General features: G+C 34.2%; 1 protein-coding gene and 1 long non-coding RNA gene across 4 annotated transcripts; both read right to left on the bottom strand.

The window, feature by feature from the left end:
- Positions 1-237: 237 nt before the first annotated feature.
- On the bottom strand, positions 238-1,499 carry LOC113561965. Its single transcript, XR_003406536.1, has 2 exons — positions 818-1,499; positions 238-575 (listed from the first exon to the last, which is right to left on the bottom strand). It is a non-coding gene; the product is annotated as an uncharacterized LOC113561965 (long non-coding RNA).
- Positions 1,500-3,587: 2,088 nt separating this feature from the next.
- LOC105287750 (osmotic avoidance abnormal protein 3) lies at positions 3,588-13,685 on the bottom strand. 3 transcript variants are annotated; one of them, XR_003406511.1, is made up of 10 exons: positions 13,569-13,652; positions 11,265-11,336; positions 8,364-8,650; positions 7,801-8,277; positions 7,286-7,607; positions 6,798-7,171; positions 6,213-6,727; positions 5,740-6,070; positions 5,406-5,589; positions 3,588-3,721 (listed from the first exon to the last, which is right to left on the bottom strand). XR_003406511.1 is itself a non-coding variant. In XM_026969446.1 (10 exons), exons 2-9 carry the CDS (start codon positions 11,334-11,336, stop codon positions 5,493-5,495), a joined length of 2,475 nt encoding a protein of 824 aa, XP_026825247.1. In that variant the 5' UTR covers positions 13,569-13,652; the 3' UTR covers positions 3,588-3,721; positions 5,476-5,492. The 3 variants fall into 3 exon arrangements, 2 of the variants coding, with proteins under 2 accessions (XP_026825247.1, XP_011351806.2); XM_026969446.1 differs by having other exon boundaries at positions 5,476-5,589; XM_011353504.3 differs by having other exon boundaries at positions 3,670-5,589; positions 13,569-13,685.
- Between the last annotated feature and the right edge of the window lie 485 nt (positions 13,686-14,170).

Raw genomic sequence — 14,170 nt, forward strand, 5'->3', positions numbered from 1 at the left:
AAATTTGCATGGAACTGCGCATGAAAACAACGTATGCTCACAAGATTTTCAATTATGAATCATCTGAAATAAATTAGTCCATCATATTACATATATATATATATATATATGTCAATAAAGAATTGTTAACAAGGAAAACGATGTTTGTGCATTTTTTACATCAGACTTGGATTTTGAATATTGAATATTGTAGCAAGTAATCATTATAATTCTCGTAGCATTGGAATCAAGTACGAATTAAAAATCGTTACGTCTTATATTTTTTGTGTTGCAACACTACAAGTATTATTGCGTTATAAATATTGTAAGCCATTGCTATTCGCAACAAGTAATTGTTTACTACTCTTTTATAAAGTCATCGAGCAATGCATCAATACAACTTCTTATATATTTCTTGTTACTTATCACTATTTCATAATTTTCTTTGTATTATAAGTATCTGGTTTTATTGCTTTGTGCAAGCGTGTAATTACATTTTTGCTCTCATATTGTACTATAAAACAGTATTCCAAGAAGAAACCTATCATTATTACACGCAATAGAACATACTAGTTACTGTACATCGATTTCTTATTCTGGAATAATAAAATAATAAAGTAGCATTCAAATATCATATAATAAATATTCTTACAATATCATTAATACTTATTTCGCTATTAATATTAATTAATATTTAAAATAATCCTGGAAATAATATTAAAATATATTAAATTTTATCTTATAATATTAAAACAAAGTTTTAAAATAATAGCGTTTTTATTATTCAATATATCTGATATTTCGTAATGACTTAATGCATTATTTAAAACAGATTTACTTAATCATAAGCGATGCAGTAGGAGATGCAGCGGCAGATTTCGAGATCAGAAGAGACTTTGGGGAAAGCGGAAGCGAGAAAGTAAGAGTTCGTAGCCGTAGGCTGATTTCTTCTACCGTCACTTTCCTTTTCCGTTGACCAGTGCTACTATTTAAAGGTTGAAGTTTAACGCCGCTTATTACATTCGTTTTGTATTTCGGATTACAGAAAATTAATACTTTCATTAAAAAAACAACTTATCGGTGACCTTTAGTCGTGACTCAGCACGAACATTAATCGGTCGGAGATCATTGATGAGATGATACGTGTGCGATTACTAAGATCTTCTGAGATAAATCCCAGTGATGTCAGTCAACAATATAATAAAGCTGTTTTTGCAATAATGTTTTTGCGAATTGACGTCATTAGACTTTTTTATCAGCACAATATAATATTTATTATTAGAAAAAGTTTTAAAAATGTAATTAATAAACGGTTAATTTATCAATTGGTTAACAATTTCATGTTTTGAAGAGGCGAGCTATACGATTTTCTAGCACGTTGAATAATTATGCAACGTTCGCAAAATTAACGATAAATTGTGGATAATGATCTAAATGTGACGTAGAACTCTCGCTTGAAATCTTTTCTTCAGCATCTTGTACGTGACTCTCTAGCGAAAGTATCGCGTGATTCATTGTCTGTCAATATATACATCTTCGATTTAATAAAATATAGAAATCATCGTTACATATATTAAATGTAACTCTAAGCAAACACTAAAATTAAATTAACAGTAAGTCAATAGATATCATCATTATATAATGTAAAAACAAATTTTATTAAATTAGTAAAAATTTTATTAACACTTCCTCGCATATGTCTATCTTTTATATTTATCTTCTCACGATCATGATACATTACAATATTATAATTGATGATAAATTATATCTAGATTTTGTCTGGTTCAGAAAATAAATCCACAGTGTCTCTCGCGAAACCAAATAAGCGCGCGGAAGTAAATTAATATAAATAAATAAAGTATTATACAAACGACGAGAATGACCGTGCATCTATCTTTATGGAAATGCGAGAAATGAGACCGCTTCGATATATCGTATCTCAACAATAAATTAAGTTTTTAATAAGATCTATCGGTCACGGACACAAAGATTATGTGTCTTTAGTTTTGCTTTACGTTCTAGACAGGAAAATGCAGCAAGAAACATTGTGGTTGTCATCAACCACGTGCCAATATGCCAAGGTGCGATGTCGTTCTGCCGTTTTCGCCGAGGTAAGTGCTACTTATTAAATATGTAAAAATATGAACAAATATCTAGATATGCGTAACTAATGACCCAACAAGCAACAGTTTGATTAAGTATAAATATGTTTATTATTCATAAAAACAGGATTGATTTTCAAGGTTGCTCTAATTGCGCTTACGGCTAACTCTGGCTAGCGATATTGATGAAAGATGTGGTAAATAAGAAACCTAAGATGCGTAGTAACTGTCAGAAGTATTTCAGAATAAAGAATACGATATATTGGGTTGCAACAAAAGTTCATAGCGTTGTTTGGTAATGCTTGAATACATTTCTTTGGAGAAAACAATTGCCACGTATATTCAACTGTAAATTGTCAGGTATTAAACTTAATTAGCGAGATAATGCTTGTCACACAAAATAAATTTTAAGACATCATTAACAATTCGCGATAACTTCCTGATATCATTATTGTTCTTGGGAACTTTTTTATTGAAATGACAAGCGCGTGTGTCTTTTCTTTTTTTTATGAGACGTTATTTTCGACGAGAGAAAAAAATACCATACATCATAATTATGATTAAAAATATCATTAATGCAAAATGCAATTTATTATTAGTGCACGTATTTATAGAAAATCACTCGTTTTTTTGCAATACAAACTTTATTATATAACCAACGTAATATATAATAATTAATAATATAATTCTTCTTAACGTGCATGAGGACAATGCGTTTTGTGAACATTACATATACAGGGTGTCTGACATAAGGCGAAAAACCTCTCGCCCACAAGTAGATCTCGTCAAACTGAATTAAAAAGTCCTGTACTATTTTGCAAACAACCACGTAAAATTTCGAGTAATTAAGTAAAGAAAGTTCGCTAATTCAGCGGACGCGATTGGCAACGAGTATCGGATTATAGCGGCAGGCGAGAAGACGCGTGGACAATAATTTCTCAGCGTCTCATTCATGTGCCGTGGTGCCGAGAAAGTGTTGTCACGTATTTCTTTTTGTTGTTGGGCGCGACGCGATAAGCGAGTATCGGATTACAGCGGCAGGCGAGACGACGCGTGGACAACACTTTCTCGGCGACACGAGCACATGAATGAGACGCTGAGAAATTATTGTCCACGCCTCGTCTCGCCTGCCGCTGTAATCCGATACTCGCTACTATCGCGTTCTTCTAAGAAATACGCTCGCGTCGCGCGCGCGGCTAGCAGTTTTTTACGTCATTCATGCCTACTTCCCTCGCTGCCAATCGCGTCCGCTGAATTAGCGAACTTTCTTTACTTAATTACTCGAAATTTTACGTGGTTGTTTGCAAAATGGTACAGGACTTTTTAATTTAGTTTGACGAGATCTACCTGTGGGCAAGAGGTTTTTCGCCTTATGTTAGACACCCTGTATATGTGTGTGTGTGTATATATATATATATATGTATATATTACAAATATACTACAAATATATTGTACTATTATATAATACAGATTAGATACATTTGTACAATATTATACAATTTTATATACATTTTACATATATATTTCTTTACTATTTACAATAAGTATGCACACACTTACACACAGCTGGGAAATAACATCTGTGTGATTTTGGTCCTTATTTTGGCGAGTATAAAGATAAGGCGATTAAGAAGAAAAATCTGCAACAATAATTTAGCAATATTATCATACTCGACAAAAAACAATGGCGATTTTACGACCTACATGTCTCCCAATTAAATCGTCTGAACTTTTATTTATACAGACATATCTTAATAATCTTGCTATTAATATTATCTACTGCGAAAGTATCCTGAATGTCGGTTCGAATAAAAAAATTTATATTATTTCGGAAATTTTTGTACATCTTTTACAATCTACGGGATCTCGATGAGAGTCATGAATTGCTGCAGACGCAAATTATTTCCAGCAATTTCCTTAACAAAGCACTTATATTAATCTTGATCCATTTTATAGTATTTGTTTTTATTTTCATTAAAAGAAGCAGATTAAACAGCCGTCTATAAGATCTATATGGAAATATTTTTAAAGAAGATACACAAAGTATTATTGCTAAACAAAATTTTTTGATGAAGTCGATTTTTAAATTCTAGAAATTAATTTAAATTATATCAATTCTACAATGTATATTTTATTATACAGCATTCTTTTCGCATCACAATGAAATCTATTTTATATTAAAATAAATTTTCAAATATTATATATACACACACATAGTTCTTGGTTTAATCGTAAAGTTTTTCCCCCTCATTTTAAACATTCCTTAAATAATTATTGCTTTTTTAGTGAAATGTTTTAGTTCTATAAATACAGAGAAAAAAACGTCTAATAAGTTTCATAAAAGGTTTTTACTCTTCAGATATTATTTGCGAGTAAAAAAATCCATTAATTATCTCTGATAGTTACACCATTTCATATTTAAATAGTTACTATTTCATATTTAAATATTATTTAAAGTGTAATTTTTCATTCTCAATGTTAAGTAAATTTGTTGTAATCAGCATTAGAGGAGACGTCGTTTCAATACTTTTTTTAACTTGATTCCTACGTTTTATATTTTCGATTTAAAAGAAATCAACATTATACTTCTATAACTTATAAACGTAATAATAAATTGTACACGATAATCATTTCCGTTTTTTGACGACTGATATCATTTTTCTAAATTACGTTGCGCAGCATTCCATCTTCTCGCGTTACGTCAATGTTTTATTATATAATGTGTAAAGATGATTAAATTAAAAAATTATCTTTCGAACTTTAAAACAGCATTTATATAACTTAATTATTAATTCTGTTTTGTTGAATACATTAAGATGTAACACGTTCCACACACATCATGTTAATGAAGAAGAATCAGGAATTTGTATGTTTGCGAGATCTGGTGCAAAAATAAAAAAAGTAAAAGTAAGAACCGTTGCATTGCGTCGAATCAGCGGACCGAGAGGGACTCATTAGTTACAGTGGCGTAATCACACAAACTTATAGTGATCTTCTCTAAGGGAAAGTCTAAAATATAGTATTATCTTCTTGCATTATTTATTATTTCCATTAAAGAAATTTAAGAGAAACAAATTATTCAACAAATTTTATAAAATTCTGATTATTTATTTGTTGATAAGTTTACTTGAATAATAAAATCTTCAGTAAAAAATCACGATAGATGCTTGATAATCTTCTTCTGATGTTGAGAAATTAATAATTGTGATGAATAATTGTTTATAGAATGCAAAGCAAAGAAATTTTCTCTAAGAATTTTCTCCCTAAGAAAAATATTTCATATGTTACATTATTTTTCTTTCTTACGCCTTTGGATGAGCGTACCTCATCATATTTCTTCTAGTTTCTCCTAGTTTTTACTTCAGTGCACAGCCAAGATTTTAAAATTTCTTACATCTATCAGCTCCTTCATCAATAGGTCGGTGAACAGGCGTGTCCAATGTGAAACGGATGATGACCGGCGAAGGTATCGTCGTTGTGCAATTTAGACGCGCCTTTATCGGGTATTCTAATAAATATCAAAAGAATAAGAATAGTTTTAATACTGAAGAAATCATTTTTGAACGTCAAACAAGAATTTTTAATGTAAAACTTAGTACACATTTTCTAACGTTGTCTTTTGAAGAAACTTGTATTTAACTTGGAAGATCAAAGTTACCTCTTCAATGCTGTGCCGAGGGTTGACTTGAAGGGTGACGTCTTCAAGGACGCGTCGCCTTGAGGATACGAGGGTAAAGCCTCTAGTATCCGTGGGGGAAGCTTCTTTGAATTATTCATGAAAGAGTTATAGATTGGCTTTTTGGGTTGTTCATCACAAACCCAGCCGCCACGCATTGCTGATCTGAGCTGATTCGGGCTGTAGCTGTTGTCGCCGATTACCGGTGCGCTGCTCTGCAGATTCAACGCATTCAGTTGCAGGTAGCCGCTACCACCTGCGATTGGCATTGCATCTTCCGATCCGCCAGATCTGCTTAATCGACTGCCCGGCTCTGCGAAACATTCGAGTTATTAATTCTAACAATTTGAGATACTTTTAGAGTATCAATTTTTTAATATCTTTAACTTTGGGCAATTCTCTATAAAAATGCAAAATACAATTCTACAATAATAATAAATGTATAATATACTTACCGAAAGTCTTTGCTTCTCTCGCGTGCGCCAGAAGAGTGTCCACCCTGCTTCTTCGAAAATAACTATCTACAAGATCCCAACCTTTTTTAGCCCGCACAACTTTACGATCATTCTCTTCCTCATCATTATCCTGACTATTTCCATCTTCATCATTGTTACTACCATTGTTATTATTATTGTTATTGAGATCCGCTTTTGAGGAACTCCCAGTAGACTGAAGAATATCCCTCTGTAGCACAGGTGCCGGAGGCAGGGGAATACGAGGAGATACATCCGGCAGTCGCCACCTTCCTAATTCATCGCACCACGTTGCCGCTTCCCTCACTGACGCGATATCTCGAAACGGACAACCTGGCCGAAGATGGGGCACCATAAGGTCGCACAACTGGGACGTCAAGAGCTCTCTTCGCAGGAGTTCACGACGCTCGGCGTCCCAGGACGCTTGAAGATCCGCCGCCTCGGCTTCCAGTTGTTTTACTCGCTTTGCCATCCTCTTCAACGCATCTTCGGTAGATCTGTAGGATGAAATAGTAGTTAAGAGAAGGAAGAGACTCTGGATGGAAATCAAACTGAACATCAACGAACCTCAGTTGGCCGTACACTTGAAAAACGCTGCCGTTGGCGTCATTGGCTTCCAGCGCTCCTACAAGAGCCTCCAGTTTCTTCCTTCTCTTCTCTCTTCTTTTCTTCAGCTCTGCATTGCCGATCGCTTCTCCACCAATCGTTAATTTTTCCAGCTTTTTCACTACATCCTGCAGAGCTGCCTCTCTCTTTTTTCTTCGCCTTTCCGCACGCTCTTGATCCACTTCGTCTATTCCCTGATGTTCTTGATTGGTTTTATTACCATTGCTGATCACATTCAATCCTGACTCGTAACGCGATTTTAAGGCTTCCAGTTCCTCCTTTAGCTTCTGAGCTGATACGTTCGAGTTTTCGCACTCTTTTCTCAACCTTTCCACCTTTGTATACAATTTTCTCTTGTTATTGTGCACGATTATAATATTAGTAAAATAAATGTTGTTTAACAAACTATTTATTATAAAAAAATAGAATGTATAAAATTATTGTACTACCTCTTCAACGTATTGTTTCTCTCTCAAACTCTCTCCGTCTTCGTCCAGATCCTTCTGAAAGTCCAATCCAAAGTTCAATTGATCGCCAGAATCCAACATTTTTCGAAGACGTTGCAATTCCAACTGGTATTGACGGAGCAAAGCATCCTTGGGATCTTCATTAACGATAGGTTTGTTCTTGATACACCGAGCTCTGGCAGCATAGCGTAAGGTACTAAGTGTTTCTTCGCCATCAATGTCGCTCGGGCTCACGCAGGCGATCATTAATGTCCGCGCGTTTCCTCCCAAGCTGTCCCGTAACAGCCTCGTTAATTTGCTATCCCTGAGGAACACAAACACGTTCCATTTCTTTTCTGATTTAATGATATTGGATATTCTATTGGAGAAAACATTGTTTGAAAGCAGTAAAGTATATCAGGATGTCAGTGCGGGACACACGAATTCGCAAAAACGTCTGATTATATGCTGCTGGATTATCATTACGCGCAAAAACCTGTTTAAGAAGCTTACTGCACCTGTAAGGAACATGTCTTCCGTTACCAGCTGCCAATGCACTTATAACATTCCCCAAGGCCGACAAACTCAGATTAATGCTGGCAGCTTCCTTCAGACGATCCCCCGTAGCCCCGGTTCTAGCTTGTCTCTCGGATCCAGCGAGGTCGACGAGATGCAGTCGACCTCTCCTGATCGCGTTGCCCCGCTTATCGTCATCGTTGATGGCGATTGCCTCAAGTGAAAGAGTTAGAACAGCGTGACTTCTCGAACTGACAGCATTCATTTTCGTCGCAGCCGCTGCTCTTCTCTGATCTCCCTGGTGGACCAGAGCGGTGCACTCGGCCGCATCCTTCACAGTGACCTCGCGCAACCCCCCGGCAACGTAGGTACCCCGCGTGGGGTCTTCCTTCAGAGTCAGGGTCTCCCCGGTGTCGTCTTGCAGCAGATCACGCAATCGCTCGTTGTAGATCTCGAGATAACTCAATACCGCTAAATATCTAAATATAAACAACAATAAGATGTAAAACATAAGTAGATGTAATAAACGAAATTGGAAGAGTCGTCGAAGATATCATTTGCACACCTTGTCTCGGAACTGGCAGTCGAAGTTGCCTCGAACAGATGCTCCAAAGCACGCTCGATGAAACCTCGCATAGTGAACGATTTTCCGCAGCCGGTCTGCCCGTAGGCAAACACGGTGCCATTGTAACCCTCCAAAACAGCTTCGACGATAACTGAACCCACATCTTCGTAGACCAATTCCGTTGTCGAGGATGGACTAAACGTGGCGTCAAATTGATAAACCTTTCCACCTCCGCCGGAACTTTCCAGAGTGCACGATTTCGTTAATGGATCGATTGTCACGACGTTCTGCGACAAGAACGTTAGTGAGAAGTGATCGCAGATATGATAAGAATCAATAAAGAATGGCAAAATCGATGGCTCGTTCGCATAGTAATATTTACACCTTTTTAAAATTTTTGCAAAAGAAAACTTTATCTATAGTTATATAAAAAAAAGTGTTTACGTATATAAAAAAAGATAATGCAGCAATCGATACGAGTTAATAATGACATACGAGAATTAATAATGAGAATTATACGTACAAAATTATATACAGAATTATATATGCATATATAATTTTCTCATGTTATGTACACCACTTAACATGAATACAAAAATCGTTATACATACTCGCAACACGAAAAAAGTGTTCGATAATCAGACATGAAGTTACGGTGACTCACAAGTGCGGTAAACAGTTCTGCGAATGTAAAACTCTACGTATAAGAATGTAATATTGGCTGTGGAACTTGAATACAGTTACTGGCACACGTGATACAATGACTACAAAAACTTCCCTTTTGAAGGGGACATATGAAATTGAATAAAATATTGCTGTCTCCTTTTCCGCAAAATGTCGATTGGTTCAGAGAACCTCGCAGCACTTATTTTCTTGCGCATTCCGTATTTCATGTCACGAATATGGCGTTAAGAAAAGACATGAAGTTTCGTTTACCTTTCTCAAATTTTGAAATTAAAAATGTAGAAAAATTTTTGGCAAATTAATCGCTATCTATGTGTTAATTACGCATAATTTCGAAAGAGGAATTTCCTTTAATGATACTTTTTACGTATAAAATACCTTGCAATAATAAAACTTTATTAAATAAATAAATAATTTAAATATATATAAATATTACAAACTTAAGAAAAGAAATTATTGTTTCTCATTACTATATTATTTCAACAAGTCTCAATTTCTATTATATTACTCATATATTATACATATTTGTTACGGACAAACCATGTTATTATATAAATCGAGAAAATAATTGTATAATAAATTCTGATTGGCATAAAACAACATCACTAAACGAATAAAGTCTTATTGCTTTAGTAAATGATAACATTGATTTTCCATTAAACTAGCGAAACTCGAACTCGAACTTGCGTTTGTCGATAAATGTAAAGTGCGATAGAGCATTTCGATTAATGACAAAAACGTTGTATATGACGTCATATAGTAAATATATTGTATAGTACACCATCTTATTTCACCAATACAGATTTGGCTTTGGTGATATACATGGGGTGAAGCTGTAGACGAATGCTGCACGTAAATTATAGTGATGCACTGTAAATTGGCGTTACGTAGCAAATCGATGCATAAACTATTTAACGATTCACGAGGACATTATGTACGATTCTCAACCCTTCTATCTATGTCCATATGTGTATAATAGAGTCTTAAACAAGAGTCTTAAACGAAACCTAAATTGCTTTGAAAATATATCCAAATGAAATTTGGATAAGGAATATTTAAATAATGTTCAAGTAACAATAACTAAAAAGATTTTATAATATACAGTAGGAAATATGATAACATAAGTTATACAAAATCTATAAGTCTCCTCTTCAACAATCTTCCGTTTCTGTTAGAAAATATACAAACGTCTATACATAAACTTTGTGTTGCAGAAGAATAAGTAAGTTGACAACAAATACATACAAATACAATAATCATGCATGCACATGGCCAGCTTATACACATGTACAGCATATGGTATATCGTCATTTACAGGAGAGATGGTAAAGAGTGACTTGGTCGGATTATCGATTTGGCACATATTCCAGCCGACATCGATAAACGGTTGTAAATGTAGTGCTATCTATGTTGCATGCTCATACGATGGTATCATAACAGGCAAAAGCAATTTTCTGATATTCTCAAAAAAAAACGATTAAATACTACGTAAAATAATTTATTTAACTCGATCATTCGAAACGTAAATGTATGTTGCGGGAATATCTTGGACATGCAAAGGATGATAATATGTAACCATTTTTTTATACAGAATTATAAAAAACTAACTATTACATATACGCGATTAATATGTATTATTCGTTACATACACTACGGAGAATATTTTTCTACTTATATATGAATACATAATATTATATTACGCAGCATTGATTGAGTATAAATGTACTAGAGAGAAGATTGAAGTGCTTAACGCAGATATGCAATTAAACGCAGCCTATTTAGTTAAAGTAAGATGAAATTACATTCAGCTCGAGAGACTTGCAAGAAAAATCATCCTGGTGTAACATCCGGTGTAGCACGAAAAGTGCAACATCCGCGTGCAGACAGCGAGCATGTTTTGATGCGGTCGCTAGGCTACAACGCGCTCGATATATGACAATGACGTTTTTCGCGCGAGCTTTTCAGGTTGGAGATAAATCAGACAAAAAAAAGATAGCAGTCCAATAAGTAGATGCAAATCACGCATCTTCAATACACACACATACACACACACGCACGTGAGTGCACGTGCCACAAATAAAAGTAACTGAATAAGCCATAAGTGACAACTTTATCTCTCGCCAAACTGATTAGAGTTTTGTAAACATAAAATCAGAATTTCAGATTTATGATAACGAATAAACATGCACGTTTCTTTGTTGCTGCATCATTACATACCCGACATCCGTGTTGCAATTCTTTGTTGGACATAGGCCGACATCTTACTGCTACTTTTACGGATTCAGACATCTGGAAATGAAAAAGAAAGTTGCCTATTTTTAATAAATATATTAATATTTATAGATCTGTAAAAAAATTCATCTACTTTATTACGCTAATTTTTATTACATAAAAAGTAATTTATAAAAAGTTGTTCTTTCTTAAATATGTAAATATGATAGCGTCGTTATTGCATTCCGCGATACACGTATTATAAAAGCGAAAGCAGATATCGTGTCGGAAGTAGAGCAAAACTGAGAGATGTTTGCACAAGATAAATGAAGTCGAATATCTTTAGAAAACAGCTCTCAAAATATATAGTTAATTGCACTTTATATTTATTACATTCTTTCGAATTAATTAGCGGATGAACTAACAGCTTGATCTATACATAAAGTAGGTCTGTAATAAATGCTAACAATAAAGAGAAATATAAAGATACGATAATATTAAACACATTAAGCACACAGCCACTAGACAAATACAAACGCGTGTTCAGGCTGATTCATAACTAGGAAACGCAATTCTTCATCATTTCTAGTAGTTTCTAGTAGTCTTATCAAATTTATCTTATTCTTTCCCTTGATGGGATTTGGGAAATCAAGCGCCAATTGACAGACTACACAGCATTTTCTTCACTTTCAGTATTACACGTACACATAGTTTATTTCAAATTTTATCTAAGCTTAACATTTGTCATACACGCATTGTACAGCAAGAAAAACATGAGATTATTTAGTTAAAAATGAAATGAGCCGTTCTAAATAAAATAGACGGTTTTAATGACAATCAGTAATTCTCTGCTCCGTTTATCTGATGAACAAAACGCGGAAGTGGTTACGCATCTGTCCATTAACGATTGTTACTCCTTGTTACTTCCTGGACATTCAATTCTTACGTAAGTAGATTCTCTCTCTCTCTCTCTCTCTCTCTCTTGTTCTTCTTCCTCTTTTTCCCTTCACCCTTTCACTTTTTCACACCTGAGCTTACCTTGAACTTAAGGTCAAACGTGTGACTAATACACACCTATGCTCTATATTAGCGTCTGGGCACACTTACACAACGTAAAACAGCGCGTGTGTCGAAATTAAAATGAAAATGTGCTACGAAATCCTGAATCACTTTTTCTGCCTTTGCGTGTATGATGAATTATCTATTGTACTTTTCTGCGACATGACTGGGGTGATCGTGTATACAACAGGGTTGAATTCAGATCGCGGGGGGTAGATATGCAGCGACCGCTTGACCGAGTGAAGCCTAAAGTTTGACCCAGTCACGGCTCGGTATAACGGTGCTATAGTTCATCCATTTGTAAAACTTGGCTAAGAAAATAAAATTGCGATACGTCGGGTATATTTGAGTGAAACAGATTTTTGGGCGAAACAAGAATGTGTTGTAATAACACGTAGTATGTGAAAGGTGATGTGTTATAATTATGTGGCAACAGTACAGCAAATTAGTCAGAGAATTCCTTCGCTTTTGTTTCGTTTGAAAATACAAAGGAACAAGAAATACATAGAAAAACATTAATTACTAAATATATAGTTTTAATATATAGTAGATTGGCCGGAAAGTCCGTGCTGATGTATAAGAATAGTATAAGTTGTGTATAAGATGTGTGATTTGCTTTCGGCATAAATTTTCGATTCATTTGTGGATAAAATTACAATCAAATTTCTAGCCAATTTTGTTGAGGAAAGTTTAATTAAATATCACAGTTTTGCATGTTTTTATTATCAATATTATATATTTCGGTAACTAATTCCTTGAATAAAGATTGTATTTAGGTGTACTTGTTTAAAAGAAAAATAAGCTTTTTCCATATTTGGTTATATTTATCTTTATTCCTGAAGCTCATTTGTTTTCACATTATTACATCAAGTATTTAGGTATTACGATTTTACAAAACTGATTTCTCAGTATGATTCAATTTTAATCTAGATTAAAAATTGCGATATTGTATATAAGTTGTTCTATAAGAGAGAGAAAAGCAAGGAAACTGTCGTGCTTATCGGTGCTTAAAGAACTAAAAGAAAAACAAGGAAAAGGAAAGAAAAGAAAGAAAAAAATCAACATTTTTGTTGAAAAAAGCATATTAGAATCATAAAAAAAATTAAAATCCACGCTTTATACTTTCATATTTTCAGGTCTCCGTATGAAGTGATTGAAGCACTTGTAAGAATAAGAGACGTGACTGCTTATGTCTCTTCTAATTTGATAATATTATCTACGTCAAATTCTTGCAATTTTTTCAATACTTACACCGATAATAAAAGTGTCTCTTTGTAATCTTATATTTATGATAACATGACTAATCGAAGCGGCATGTAACAATGCGTACGGAACAACGAGCACGTTCGGACTGACGACGCTACGGCTTGTGTGGCGTCGCAACACCTCGACGTCTTCGTCGTGGCTCGTATTGAATTCAAAACGTCAATGACGCGCGCGCATTCCGTCGAGTATTCCGTCGCGATCGTAATTATATACCCGTATATATAGATTAAATATCATTTTAAGATGATTGCGAACAGTACGAAAAAATTAATTCTAAAGAAATTATAGTATCTTATAGTAGTTTCCTTTGTTTTAGAATGATTTCTTTGGTTATTTTGTTCGCATTGTGCATAAATTTTTGTTTTTAATACAGATGAAGAGAAAGAAGAAGAAATCGATGTTTTCGATAATTAACACATTTATGATGTCATCTATAATTAGTAATTACTATATATTCACATCCGTTTTCTCAAATTATGATGCGAAATCTACATTTATGTAAAAACATTGTTACACAGTTATTGTTATAAAAGATATTTACAACACTTTACAACACTCTGTACCTTCTTCTACTTTCAAATAAAAAG

The sequence above is a fragment of the Ooceraea biroi genome, chromosome 5, assembly GCF_003672135.1.
Source record: "Ooceraea biroi isolate clonal line C1 chromosome 5, Obir_v5.4, whole genome shotgun sequence".
Taxonomy (NCBI): domain Eukaryota; kingdom Metazoa; phylum Arthropoda; class Insecta; order Hymenoptera; family Formicidae; genus Ooceraea; species Ooceraea biroi.